The sequence below is a fragment of the Eschrichtius robustus genome, chromosome 16 (assembly GCF_028021215.1).
Source record: "Eschrichtius robustus isolate mEscRob2 chromosome 16, mEscRob2.pri, whole genome shotgun sequence".
NCBI lineage: Eukaryota > Metazoa > Chordata > Mammalia > Artiodactyla > Eschrichtiidae > Eschrichtius > Eschrichtius robustus.
The window spans coordinates 21548899-21564058 of NC_090839.1; the positions used below are offsets into that span (position 1 = coordinate 21548899).

A 15160-nucleotide genomic window follows, 5' to 3' on the forward strand; every position below is an offset into this window, starting at 1 on the left:
AAGATAAATGGAGTTACTCTTCATAGTTCAAAATATGTGGTCAGTAAATCTTCCTCGAGCAACACCAGTGAAGGCTCACAACAGCCTACAGCAGGGACTGCTAGCTGCCTCCCAATATCAATTTGTCCTTTCTTCCTGAGTTACAAAACACAAATTTTAGCTAGGCATGGCTACCCAGAATAAACAACTGCCTTTTGAAGGCTCCCTTACAGCCAGATGTGGCCATGTTCTGACCATAGAGAAGTGGGCAATTATTGGGTGGGTCTTCCCCAAGAAATCTCCTTAAAAGAACCAATCAAAGGTAGATGCTCCTTCCTTCCCAATTCCTGAACAGGATAGCTGGAACTCTTTCAGCCATCATGGCCCATGAGAGTGTGTACAACGGATGAAGAGCCAGAAGATGGAAGGGCCTTGGGTCTCTGACAATGGTGGAACTGCTATAGCAGCCCTGTATACAGCTTAGTCCTGCACTTAACACGTGTGAAAGTAAACTACCTTGTTTAAACCACTAGTACTTTTGGCTAGGTGGCAGCCAAAGTTAACTGAACTAATATATTACCTCTGTAATATATTAATTGCACATAACAAAACGTTTTTGAAAATGATAGGTATTAAATATCGCTGCCTTTTAACAGGTTAAAAAAATTCTGACTTTTCATGTGAAAAACAGTTTAAAACAACGGTTCACAAAAAGTATAAACTGCTTCCTAATGATTCACATAAGAATGATACCTAATGCATTTTAATCTGTATTTTCTTGGATTACTACTGAGAATGAACACTTTTCTCTTTTGCAAATTATTTACTCATAGTCTTTGTCCATTTATCTACCAGGTCTCATTCTTTTTCTTTGCATTATTTGATCTATTTATATAATAATAACAAAAACCCTCTAGCTATCACACTCGTTGCAAATAATTTTTCCCAGGTTATTATTTGTAATCAACTCTGTTCATCTTTTGCTTTGGGCTGTCCACAAAAGTTTCTAAAACTAGACTCTAGAGTTATCTTCAAACATCTAGCAACATACGCAAAATTCACCTAAGAATGCATCCACCAGACAGCTGATTCCACGCATGGCACGAAAAAATATTTGAGGCAGATGTTTAAGGCAGGGATACTGATTCAATTCTTGCGGCATTCCGCTCACATTTAAGAACTGTTCCTGAAATTTGGGAGTAGAGCTTATAATGGCTGGGTTACTCAAATCCACGGGATTACTATCAAAAGAGAGAGCAAGAATTAATTATACATTTAGAAATTTCTTTAGCAATAAAATGCATGCAATCTAATTTAAGAACAGGCTGTTTGTGCCTATTTCTTTGATTCAGAGAGGAGATTAATCTGTATTTAATAAGCTAGGGACTCAAACATCAACACTACTTTACAGAAGACCTGCAGTGTGCTTACATGAACTTACTTTGCCTATTCAGAGAATGAGAATCAAAATAAGACTAGTTTTTAATTTTTTTAACGTATACATGGATATTTTGTAATATGTTTGGAATTAAGCAATGGAATGGTAAAACTATAAATAAATCAACAAGAAGCCCAAGGAGAAAAATCTTACTTTAATATTAACATTTCCAATTTTTTAAAAACTATGTGAAAATTGGGATTAGTGTTTGTGTTCACGTGCACATACTAAAGCCATACATTTCAATGTATTTATTTTTTTTTCTGTTCCATATTTTTAAAATTTATTTATTTATTTTAACATCTTTATTGGAGTATAACTGCTTTACAATGTTGTGTTAGTTTCTGCTGTACAACAAACTGAATCAGTCCCATGCCTCTAGGTGGTTACAAAACACCAAGCTGATCTCCCTGTGCTATGCAGCTGCTTCCCACTAGCTATCTATTTTACATTTGGTAGTGTATATATGTCCATGCTACTCTCTCACTTCGTCCCAGCTTACCCTTCCCTCCCCACCCCCGTGTCCTCAAGTCCATTCTCTACGTCTGCATCTTTATTCCTGTCCTGCCCCTAGGTTCATCATATCCATTTTTTTTAGATTCCAAATATATGTGTCAGCATACGGTATTTGTTTTCCTCTTTCTGACTTACTTCATTCACTCTGTATGACAGACTCTAGGTCCATCAACCTCACTACAAATAACTCAATTTCGTTTCTTTTATGGCTGTATATATATGCCACATCTTCTTTATCCATTCATCTGTCGATGGACACTTAGGTTGATTCCATGTCCTGGCTATTGTAAATAGTGCTGCAATGAACATTGTGGGACATGGCACTTTTGGAATTATGGTTTTCTCAGGGTATATGCTCAGTAGTGGGATTGCTGGGTCGTATGGTAGTTCCATTTTTAGTTTTTTAAGGAACCTCCATACTGTTCTCCATAGTGGCTGTATCAATTTACATTCCCAATAACAGTGCAAGAGGGTTCCCTTTTCTCCACACCCTCTCCAGCATTTATTGTTTCTAGATTTTTTGATGATGGCCATTCTGACCAGTGTAAAGTGATACCTCATTGTAGTTTTGACTTGCATTTCTCTAATGATTAGTGATGTTGAGCATCCTTTCATGTGTTTGTTGGCAATCTGTATATCTTCTTTGGAGAAATGTCTATTTAGGTCTTCCACCCATTTTTGGATTGGGTTGTTTGTTTTTTTGATATTGAGCTGCATGAACTGCTTGTATATTTTGGAGATTAATCCTTTGTCAGTTGCTTCGTTTGCAAATATTTTCTCCCATTCTGAGGGTTGTCTTTTCATCTTGCTTATGGTTTCCTTTGCTGTGCAAAAGCTTTTAAGTTTCATTAGGTCCCATTTGTTTTTTTTTTTTTTTTTACTTCCATTTCTCCAGGAGGTGGATCAAAAAAGATCTTGCTGTGATTTATGTCAAAGAGTGTTCTGCCTATGTTTTCCTCTAAGAGTTTTATAGTGTCTGGCCTTACATTTAAGTCTTTAATCCATTTTGAGTTTATTTTTGTGTATGGTGTTAGGGAGTGTTCTAATTTCATTCTTTTACATGTAGCTGTCCAGTTTTCCCAGCACCACTTGTTGAAGAGGCTGTCTTTTCTCCATTGTATATTCTTGCCTCCTTTATCAAAGATGAGGTGACCGTATGTGTGTGGGTTCATCTCTGGGCTTTCTATCCTGTTCCAGTCATCTGTATGTCTGTTTTTTGTGCCAGTACCATACTGTCTTGATTACTGTAGCTTCATAGTAGAGTCTGAAGTCAGGGAGCCTGATTCCTCCAGCTCCGTTTTTCTTTCTCAAGATTGCTTTGGCTATTTGGGGTCTTTGTGTTACCATACAAATTGCAAAACTTTTTGTTCTAGTTCTGTGAAAAATGCCATTGGTAGTTTGATAAGTATTGCATTGAATCTGTAGATTGCTTTGGGTAGTACAGTCATTTTCACAATGTTGATTCTTCCAGTCCAAGAATATGGTATATCTCTCCACCTGTTTATATCGTCTTTAATTTCTTTCATCAGTGTCTTATAGTTTTCTGCATTCAGGTCTTTTGTCTCCTTAGGTAGGTTTATTCCTAAGTATTTTATTCTTTTTGTTGCAGTGGTAAATGGGAGTGTTTCCTTAACTTCTCGTCCAGATTTTTCATCATTAGTGTACAGGAATGCAAGAGGTTTCTGTGCATTAATTTTGTATCCTGCTACTTTACCAAATTCACTGATTAGCTCTAGTAGTTTTCTGGTAGCATCATTAGGATTCTCTATGTATAGTATCATGTCATCTGCAAACAGTGACAGTTTTACTTCTTTTCCGATTTGGATTCCTTTTATGTCTTTTTCTTCTCTGATTGCTGTGGCTAAAACTTCCAAAACTATGTTGAATAATAGTGGTGAGAGTGGGCAACCTTGTCTTGTTCCTGATCTTAGAGGAAATGGTTTCAGTTTTTCACCATTGAGAACGATGTTGGCTGTGGGTTTGTCATATAAGGCCTTTATCATGTTGAGGTAGGTTCCCTCTATGCCTGCTTTCTGGAGAGTTTTTATCATAAATGGGTGTTGATTTTGTCGAAAGCTTTTTCTGCATCTGTTGAGATGATCATATGGTTTTTACCCTTCAATCTGTTAGTATGGTATATCACATTGATTGATTCGCATATACTGAAGAATCCTTGCATTCCTGGGATAAACCCCACTTGATCATGGTGTATGATCCTTTTAATGTGCTGTTGGATTCTGTCTGCTAGTATTTTGTTGAGGATGTTTGCATCTATGTTCATCAGTAATACTGGCATGTAGTTTTCTTTTTTTGTGACATCTTTGGTTTTGGCATCAGGGTGATGGTGGCCTCGTAGAACGAGTTTGGGAGCGCTCCTCCCTCTGCTATATTTTGGAAGAGTTTGAGAAGGATAGGTGTTAGGTCTTCTCTAAATGTTTGATACAATTCACCCGTGAAGCCACCTGGTCCTGGGCTTTTGTTTGTTGGAAGATTTTTAATCACAGTTTTCAATTTCAGTGATTGTGATTGGTCTGTTTATATTTTCAATTTCTTCCTGGTTCAGTCTTAGAAGGTTGTGCTTTTCTAAGAATTTGTCCATTCCTTCCAGGTTGTCCATTTTATTGGCATACAGTTGCTTGTAGTAATCTCTCATGATCGTTTGTATTTCTGCAGTGTCAGTTGTTACTTCTCCTTTTTCATTTCTAATTCTGTTGATTTGAGTCTTCTCCCTTTTTTTCTTGATGAGTCTGGCAGGTGGTTTATCAATTTTGTTTATCTTCTCAAAGAACCAGCTTTTTGTTTTATTGACCTTTGCTATTGTTTCCTTCATTTCTTTTTCATTTATTTCTGATCTGATCTTTATGATTTCTTTCCTTCTGCTAACTTTGGGGTTTATTTTGTTCTTCTTTCTCTAACTGCTTTAGGTGTAAGGTTAGGTTGTTTATCTGAGATTTGTCTTGTTTCTTGAGGTAGGACTGTATTGCTATAAACTTCCCTTTTAGAACTGCTTTTGCTGCATTCCATAGGTTTTGGGTCGTCGTGTTTTCATTGTCATTTGTTTCTAGGTATTTTTTTATTTCCTCTTGGATTTCTTCAGTGATCTGTTGGTTATTTAGCAACGTACTGTTTAGCCTCCATGTGTTTGTATTTTTTAGTTTTTTTCCTGTAAATGATATCTAGTCTCATAGCGTTGTGGTCAGAAAAGATACTTGATACAATTCCAACTTTCTTAAATTTACCAAGGCTTGATTTGTGACTCAAGATATGATCTATCCTGGAGAATGTTCTATGAGCACTTGAGAAGAAAGTGTATTCTGTTGTTTTTGGATGGAATGTCCTATAAATATCAATTAAGTCCATCTTGCCTAATGTGTCATTTCAAGCTTGTGTTTCCTTATTTATTTTCATTTTGGATGATCTGTCCATTTGTGAAAGTGGGGTGTTCAAGTCCCCTACTATGATTGTGTTACTGTCAATTTCCCCTTTTATGGCTGTTAGCATTTGCCTTATGTATTGAGGTGCTCCTATGTTGGGTGCATAAATATTTACAATTGTTATATCTTCTTCTTGGATTGATCCCTTGGTCATTATGTACTGTCGTTCTTTGTCTCTTGTAACAGTCTTTATTTTAAAGTCTATTTTGTCTGATATGAGAATTGCTACTCCAGTCTTCTTTTGATTTCCATTTGCATGGAACATCTTTTTCCACCCCCTCACTTTCAGTCTGTACATGTCCCTAGGTCTGAAGTCGGTCTCTTGTAGACAGCATATATATGGGTCTTGTTTTTGTATCCATTCAGCCAGTCTATGTCTTTTGGTTGGAGTATTTAATCCATTTACATTTAAGGTAATTATCGATATGTATGTTCCTATTACAATTTTCTTTGTTGTTTTGGGTTTGTTTTTGTAGGTCTCTTCCTTCTCTTGTGTTTCCTGCCTAGAGAAGTTCCTTTAGCATTTGCTGTAAAGCTGGTTTGGTGGTGCTGAATTCTCTTAACTTTTGCTTGTCTATAAAGGTTTTAATTTCTCTGTCGAATCTGAATGAGATCCTTGCTGGGTAATCTTGGTTGTAGGTTTTTCTCTTTCATCACTTTAAATATGTCCTGCCACTCCCTTCTGGCTTGCAGAGTTTCTGCTGAAAGATCAGTTGTTAACCTTATGGGGATTCCCTTGTATGTTATTTGTTGCTTTTCCCTTGCTGCTTTTAATATTTTTTCTTTGTATTTAATTTTTGATAGTTTGATTAATATGTGTCTTGGCATGTTTCTCCTTGGATTTATCCTGTATGGGACTCTGCGCTTCCTGGACTTGATTGACTCTTTCCTTTCCCATATTAGGGAAGTTTTCAACTACTATCTCTTCGAAGATTTTCTCAGACCCTTTCTTTTTCTCTTCTTCTTCTGAGACCCACATAATTCAAATGTTGGTGTGTTTAATGTTGTCCCAGAGGTCTCTGAGACTGTCCTCAATTCTTTTCATTCTTTTTTCCTTATTCTGCTCTGCAGTAGTTATTTCCACTGTTTTATCTTCTAGGTCACTTATCTGTTCTTCTGCCTCAGTTATTCTGCTATTGATTCCTTCTAGAGAATTTTTAATCTCATTTATTGTGTTATTCATCATTGTTTATTTGCTCTTCAGTTCTTCTAGGTCCTTGTTAAACATTTCTTGTATTTTCTCCATTCTATTTTCAAGATTTTGGATCCTCTTTACTATCATTACTCTGAATTCTTTTTCAGGTAGACTGCCTATTTCCTCTTCATTTGTTTGGTCTGGTGGGTTTTTACCTTGCTCCTTCACCTGGTGCATATTTCTCTGTCTTCTCATTTTGTTTAACTTACTGTGTTTGGAGTCTCCCTTTCGCAGGCTGCAGGTTCGTAGTTCCCGTTGTTTTTGGTGTCTGCCCCAGTGGGTGAGGTTGGTTCAGTGGCTTGTGTAGGATTCCTAGTGGAGGGAACTGGTGCCTGTGTTCTGGTGGGTGGGGCTGGATCTTGTCTTTCTGGTGGGCAGGGCTGCGTCCGGTGGTGGGTGTGTTTTGGGGTGTCTGTGAACTTAGTATGATTTTAGGCAGCCTCTCTGCTAACGCATGGGGTTGTGTTCCTGTCTTGCTAGTTGTTTGGTATGGCGTCCAGCCAAGCTGGAGCTTGCTGGCCGTTGGGTGGAGCTGGGTCTTAGCACTGAGATGGAGATCTCTGGGAGAGCTCTTGCCGACTGATATTACGTGGGACCGGGAGGTCTCTGGTGGTCCAATGTCCTGGACTTGGCTTTCCCACCTTGGAGGCTCAGGCCTGACACCAGGCCAGAGCACCACGACCCTGTCAGCCACACGGATGTCTGAAGTAAGGTCCTGGAGCAACACCCCAGCATGTGTGGCAGACAGGTAGGATAGGGCAGCAGACCCACTTCAATGTATTTAAAACAATGGGCTTGAGGTATATTTTATATATAAATAATTTTAAACATTTCCATTAAAAAATAGATTTAGGCTTCCACTCAAAATAGTCTGCTTAACTGTCCATTAAACAGCCTTTCCAACCCAAAGTAATATTGTTAGTCAACCTACAGCCAGCACCTGGAAAGAACTTCCACTAGCTTCAAGACGAAAAGAACTAGGCTGAGAAACATAAATCAGTGGTTTATAGATGCCCTGAGCCTTTGAAACCTTTCTCCATCTACTCAGACTCTGAATTTCACATAACTGCAAGTGGGGACAGGGGCGTGTGTGTGCATGTATGGAAAAGGGGCTTCTAGTGTTAGTACGCTGTATCCAAAGAACTGTGGTCCACTATGTGGCATAGAGAAGATAAGAAGTCTCTAGAAGCAGTACCTACTGGGGATTATAGTTCTATGTTCAAAAATTAGAAAAATAAGCAATAAGCTTGGAATGGACTACACCTCAGTCCAGCAGAGCTCTGCTAAATTCGTATCTGTTTGATACCGAAAACCGGGGAGGAAGAAACAGGGGTTCAGGGGGAGCCTGCCAGAGAAAGACAGCAGTGCATATGCCCAAGAGGAGCAAAAATGCCAAGAGACAGACAATAGAGCAGCCTGTCCCAAGGCTGCCTTGATCCCTCCCTATCATGATTGAATGTTCACTGCTTCTTGGAGCCCAGTGAGACCTCTCTATCACCACACAATAACGCCTCTTTTTCACCTGCATTTGTTTAAGTAAGTTCCTATTCTGTATATCAAAAAAAACCCTGACTAAAATACTAAAATCTTTCAGCTCAAGAAGAAAGAGAGAGCCTGAAGAGATCAATTAATAGTGAAGGAATAGGAAAAGATTATCCAAGAACTACAAACTCTTAAGAAATATATAACTTTCATGCAACAGAGCATAGAAAAAGATAGGTAGTTTCCTATTTAAGTTACCAAAATACAAATTAGTCAAAAAATAGAAACGGAGATAATCTGGGAAAACATTAAAATAGCATTCCATAACCAAGCAGAAGTTTTCTCTAAAGAATGAAGGATGATTCAATAGAACAGCATTCCATAACCAAGCAGAATTTTTCTCTAAACAATGAAGGATGATTCAGTACTGGGGGAAAATTAACATACTATCAATAGGTAAAAGAAAAAACATTTAATTGTTTAAATGGATGCCAAAATATGATTTGAAAATAATTCAGTACTATTTCTGATTTTACTTATATTTTTAAATTTAAAATTTTTTTTTTTAAACAGTTTTTTTCTTTTTTTAATTATTATTTATTTATTTATTTATTTATTTATTTTTGGCTGTGTTGGGTCTTCGTTTCTGTGCGAGGGCTTCCTCTAGCTGCGGCAAGTGGGGGCCACTCTTCATCGCGGTGCGCGGGCCTCACTATCGTGGCCTTTCGTTGCGGAGCACAGGCTCCAGACGCGCAGGCTCAGTAGTTGTGGCTCACGGGCCTAGTTGCCCTGCGGCATGTGGGATCTTCCCAGACCAGGGCTCGAACCCGTGTTCCCTGCATTAGCAGGCAGATTCTCAACCACTGCGCCACCAGGGAAGCCCTAAAATTTTTTAATTGCTTAGGAAATCAGGAACATAAAAAAGAATAACTATCTAATATCAACAACCAATATCCCACTCAAAATTTCACGCAATAGAGGCATTCCAATGAAAATCAGAATGAAAGAAGGATGCCAAAACAGTATCATTTTAACTCAACAATGTACTAGAAATTCTGCCTAATGTAGTAAAACACATACAAAAATAATTATAACAACAATGGCAACTTTTCAAGCATTAGACGTACTGTTTTACATACTTTATCTTCAATACTTATAACAAGATGGATACTATTATTATCCCCATTGTATAGATTAAAAAGAGACTGAGACTCAGAGAGACTAAACTGCTTGCTCAAGTTCACAAAGAAAAAAGTAGCAGAACATGAACTCATATACAGATCTTACTGCAATCAAAGCACTTATAATTAATTACCACAGATTCGAGTATGAATTACTAGAAAGGAGACATTTATTTGCAGATATGTGTTCATTATATCTAGAAATTTAAAAAGAATCAGTGAAATACTCAGAGCATTTTAAAATCCCAAACATATAAAAAATATACAAAAATAAAATAAGCAAAACACTTTCTTTACAGCAGCAATAGCCACTTACAAGATTTAACAGTAGAAAAAAAGTTAGCCTTTCACAACATCAGCAATAAATACATAGGAATAATGGTAAAAAGAAAAAAATTATGCAGATCTCTGTGAAGAAAACTACAAAACACTTCTGCAAGATATTTAAGATTCTAGGGGCTTCCCTGGTGGTGCAGTGGTTAAGAACCCGCCTGCCAATGTAGGGGACATGGGTTCAATCCCTGGCCCGGGAAGATCCCACATGCTGCAGTGCAACTAAACCCATGTGCCACAACTACTGAGCCTGCGCTCTAGAGCCTGTGCTCTGCAACAAGAGAAGCCATGACAATGAGAAGCCTGCACACCGCAATGAAGAGTAGCCCCCGCTTGCCTCAACTAGAGAAAGCCCATGCACAGCAACAAAGACCCAACACAACCTAAATAAATAAATAAATAAATTAATTAATTAAGATTCTAAAAAAGAAAAATACCTACTCTTAGAAAAGCAAACACAATATATTAAGATGTCAGCTGTTCCTAAATATAAATACAAGCTTAATGCAATTCTCCTCTTTGGCAGAGTCTGGTTAGATGTTCACTAGCTTCTCTTTTCCTCCTATGTTCTCTTGCAATTAAGTGTGGCATATGTCTGAGTTCCAGCCAATGGAATATGGGTAGCAGTGATTTACATCACACTTCAGGAGCTGGTCCATGAAAACCTTCCACACAATTTTCCTGCTCTCTCTCTTTTCCATCTTCTAGCCAGATACAGAGGCACCTGCCTACAAAGTTAAGGCCCTAATAAAGCCACATGTTGAAGATGGCAGAGACTCTGCCAGCCTGGGTCCCTGAACAACTACCTAAGCAGAGCTGCTCCTTACCCAAGACTTTATGAAACATACTGTAGTAAGCCACTAAGATTTTCAGGTTCATCTGCTAAAGGAGGACATGTTCCTTACCCTAATTAACACACACTCCAAACCCCAAAAGGTTTTGTGAGGTTCTTCTGTTCACTTGTGTTTTGTAACATGTCAAACAGATTCTAAAATTCATCTAAAATGTTAAACAGGCAAGAAGAGATTTTAAAAAATATTCCAAGAAATGTTTTAGGGAAAAAGATATTAGTCCCACCAAATATCAATAACTATTATAAGGTTAAAATAATTAAAAGTACTAATCTCCTATAAGAATGAATTAAAAGATCAATGGAATAATATGTGACCCAAAGACAAAACCCATATATATAAAGGAACTTAATGGCACAAAGGAAACAAAGTCAGAAGAAATCATAGGTGAATATCTATCTGATCAAAGAACACAAAGACTTTCTAATCTTAAAGGAAACAGAAAATAATCACAGAAAAAGACAGATTTAAAAAAATAAACTAAAATCACTGAAAGATGAAAAACACACAATACAAACTGAAAAAAAATGATAGAAAGTGGTTAAGATCCCTAACTTATAAACAGGTCATACAGAGTAATTTAGAATCACTAATACACAAATAGAAAAATGAGGCTCGTCAAACCAGAAAGAAAAGATATGCAAGGAAAAAGTTTACAAATCAAGACAGTATACAACAGAACCAAAGTTCCACAGAGCACAAGGATGGGGCTAGTAGAGAGAAAGGTAGGAAGCAATGAAATTGAATTGAATAGAATTACTATAAAAAAAGAAAGAGCATGAAGTATTACTTTTAGCAATTTGTCCCTCTGTGAAATTTTATGGGGTACCCTCAGTGAAATTTTAAACAACGCTACTGGAGGAGAGGTCCTGAGAGCCAGACTGACCAGTCAGTGCTGGTCATAGAGAGGAACAAGCTAGTCTCCAGTCCCCACAGAATGTGACAAAGTCCTGGGAGAGAGATCATCATCCAAGCTGCACCAACAGGCAAGAGAACAAATGCTGCAACTACTGTAGGGAACAAGCCTCTAGAGAGTGTGGCCCAAGAACAGCTGAGGACAGCCTGACCCTGCTGGGACGGGGAGAGCAGGGGCACATGATGTAGATGTGTGTGCTGTCCAATTTGGCTCCATCTGATGACTGGGCTTAACAGCCACACTGTGAACTCCAACAAGGAGTTATAGCACCGTTCCAGAGCTGCTCCTCTGTTCCAAGCCCTAAGACACTCACTGCGTAAAGACCACATGAAATACAACAACAACAGTACCTTAACATATGTAAAAAGCGAAACCATGTCTGTGCAACACACTCATTGTCCATTTCAGGAGGGATCAGACTGGCATCTTCATCGGGAACTTTAAATGGAGGAAATGAAGGACCATATGTAAAGCGTAGCAATCTAGAAAATAAAAAAAATCACACCACCAAGTTCATTTTGTAACAGAATGGAAAATACATTCAAGCATTAAAATATACTAAGAGAAATATGATAAGAGAAAATAGATGAAACTTGTATTATACCTCATTGAAGTGAATAAAATAAATGAAAACCCTTGTTTATAAAATAGACAAACTGGAAGAGGATTTCCAGTTTTGTAAAGGATTTTTTAAAACATGTATTTCTTTTTTTAAATAATTAATGTTATTTATAATTTAGTTCATATATTTTTAAGTTATATAATTTATAAGTTTATTTTATTTACTTATAAAATTTCTTTATAATTTTATAAATTTATGTATTTAATTGTAAGTTTATTTTACTTATATGATTTTATTATAATTATCAAATAAGTGATTTTATAAATTAAATATTATATCTCATATACATTTTATAATACATCTTGTATATAACATTATAATATGTATAACATGTAACATACAATGGTGTATATAATATAATTATACATAATATAATTTTATAATATATACTATAACATAAATTACAAATTAAATATTACTTTATAAAATTAAAAATTACCTAAAAGTTTACTTTAAAATTGCAAATAACAAATCATATAATCATAATACACAATTATGCTCATGTTGATTATATAATTAGTCATGTAATATAAATAATAAATTCTTTAAATTACTTTTAAAAGATTCATCACACTGCAAATGCCTTCAACACAACTAAGCTATAATTTGTTCATAATAACTGCTACATAACTTTAAATGAAGTTTAGAATTTATGGTCTGTGTGCCATAAAATGAATTTGACAATTCAATTATTTAACTAAATAGTAATATTCCAAATGTATTAAAACTGTTCAAAGCCCTCTGACCCAATTATTAACCTATTATAATTAGAATAGATTATAATCTATTATAGTTATATAATCTAAAGATTATGTCTTAATAAAATAACCAGAATATACACAAAGACTACGTATAAAGTACTCACATATCAACAATATTTTTTAAATAAAACACAGGGAAAAACTTAAATATCAAAACAGCAAGGAAATTATTAAATGAATTATAATTCCATTTATAAAATGAAAAACTATAAAGCCATTAAAAAATGATCTTGAGATTTATTTAAGAAGAAAAAAGGCACATGTAATTACTGGGACAAGAATCAGACAACAGATTAAAAAAAGAAGATAATACTATATCAAATAATCTCAAATTGATTTTTTAAAAAAGAGAAAACAGAAGAAATACATTCAAACTTTGGTTATTTGTAAGTGATGGACATTTCCCCCTACATCTTCCAAATTTTCTCTTATAAGCATGTATTGCTTTTATAATCAAGATAAAAGGATGTATTATTTAAAAATAGACTCATAATATTGACATTCACAAAGATATACCAGAATCGATAGAATATTCCAAACCTTCATCTTAGTTTAAACGATGATAAAGAGATAAACATTTATTAACTCTCAAAACGACCAGTCTACCTTCTGATACATGACACCACCTACGAATGATCTGTTCTCACCTCCACCACTACCCCACCCCCAATCAAATCTGAATCAGATCAAGTCTCTAGATCTAACCACCAGTGGACAGGAAATACAGGGGACAGAGGAACATGCTAATTAACACAACTAGGACATAATCAGAAACATCCAAAATGTGAAGCATTCTATAAGACAAACAATCCAGTTCAACAAAAAAACTGCAAGGAAATAAAAATGAGAGAACAGTAACCTACAGTTTAAAATAGGCTTAAGAAACATGTCAACTAAATACAATGTCCAAACCTTGTTTGTTTTCTGATTCAATGGAATCAACTATAAAAAAAATTGAGACATGCAGGGACATCTGAACACTCAACAGCTAACCAATATTAACAAACTATTAACATTTTGTTTAGGTGTGGTAAGTGGTATTGTGATTATGTTTAAAAAAGAATGCTCAGCTTTTAGAGTCATATTAAAAGAAATGAAGAAAACAAGTCTGAAAAAAATGAAGCCTAACAGTTTACTCACAGAATAGTGATGGCATTACATATAAATGGTAAAAAAAAAAAAAAAAAAGTTAAATTACTATAATAAAATACTGCCTACTTTGGTTACACAGGAGAACATTATAGCATGGTCCTATTTCTGTAAAATTATGTATAAACATATATAATAGGACTTCTGGTGAACTTAACTCTTTCTGTTATACCTTTCTTTGGTTTGTTTTTTTAAAATAATGATCATGAATATTTTAATAATCAGAATAAGAGTGGGATTTTGGGGGTGGGAGTGGTAGGGCTCAGAATTTATCTGCCTCTCCAAAATACTTGCTTAATCTAAAATGTTTTGGATTAGACAGGCACTAGCCAAACTGACACATCTATTTTTAAAAAGTGGTTTGATTCTCTATCTAAAGTACAGTAATAAGAGACACAGAATAGAGACTTTTTACCATGTACTCTGTGACTCCCAGAAAGACACAGAACTAGGGGAAAGCTACCCAAGGCCAGACGGATGAAGGAAGGCAAGTGGATGATGGTAACTTACCTGGAAGTGAGCGCACAGATGACCTTGCTCCACTGCTCCACCACTGCCGGGTGGTGCCTCCAGTTAGCCACCATCTCCTTGGCTGTTTTCCAGTAAGGAGGTGTTGGGAAGCACCGAGTACAAGCTAGTAACCAAACCTCAAAGAGAACACCAATCAACTTCTCTGCTAGATTCTCAGCAATGCCACCTTACCAACAAAAAGAAAACATCTTTGGCATACTTATTTGTAAAGCAGAATCTTTAATTCACTGACTTGGGAGAACTGTCAAAAAATTAAAATAACTGCAATGTTAAGTTTTGACTTTCAAATAACCACTTAACAGTGAGAACAAAAAACTATTCTTAGAAGCTCCTATGAAGGAAATCATGGATACATCAACCCATTATCACTTTGAAAGTTTTCAAGTGGCCCTGCTCGATTCGTATTGAACGTCTTAATCTTCCAGCAGTGGGACAAGGAGTACAGAGGGAAGAAGGGAAAGGATGAGTGTCTATAATGAACGACTGCTATAAGTCAGTTTCTGTGCACACAGCTCATACACATTAATTCTGCAGGATAGGTGTTTATAGTATCTCTTACCAATTATCGATTATACCCATTTTGAAGATGAGAAAACAGGTTCAGGAAATGTAAGTAACTTGCCCAAGTTCACACAGCCAATAAGTAAAGGAATCAGAACAAATACCCAAGACTTTTTACCTCTAAACTCTGCTATAAAATGCTTCAGGTGTTTGAAAGCTACCCTTCAAGGGAGAGGGAGACAAAGAAGGGAGCCGAAGGACTGGTGCTGGG

The 15160-nt window shown here is 36.2% G+C and overlaps 1 protein-coding gene across 4 annotated transcripts in view; it reads right to left on the reverse strand.

Annotated features, from left to right (window-relative positions):
• RALGAPB (Ral GTPase activating protein non-catalytic subunit beta) overlaps positions 1 to 15160 on the reverse strand; it is a 105908-nt gene that overhangs the window by 59437 nt on the left and 31311 nt on the right. For all 4 annotated transcript variants that reach the window (XM_068565358.1, XM_068565359.1, XM_068565360.1 and 1 more), the window contains 3 exons: positions 14368 to 14554; positions 11676 to 11807; positions 1042 to 1220 (listed from right to left, as the gene is read on the reverse strand). In XM_068565358.1, the coding sequence (XP_068421459.1) occupies positions 1042 to 1220; positions 11676 to 11807; positions 14368 to 14554 (498 nt within the window). The remainder of the gene's footprint in view (positions 1 to 1041; positions 1221 to 11675; positions 11808 to 14367; positions 14555 to 15160) is intronic.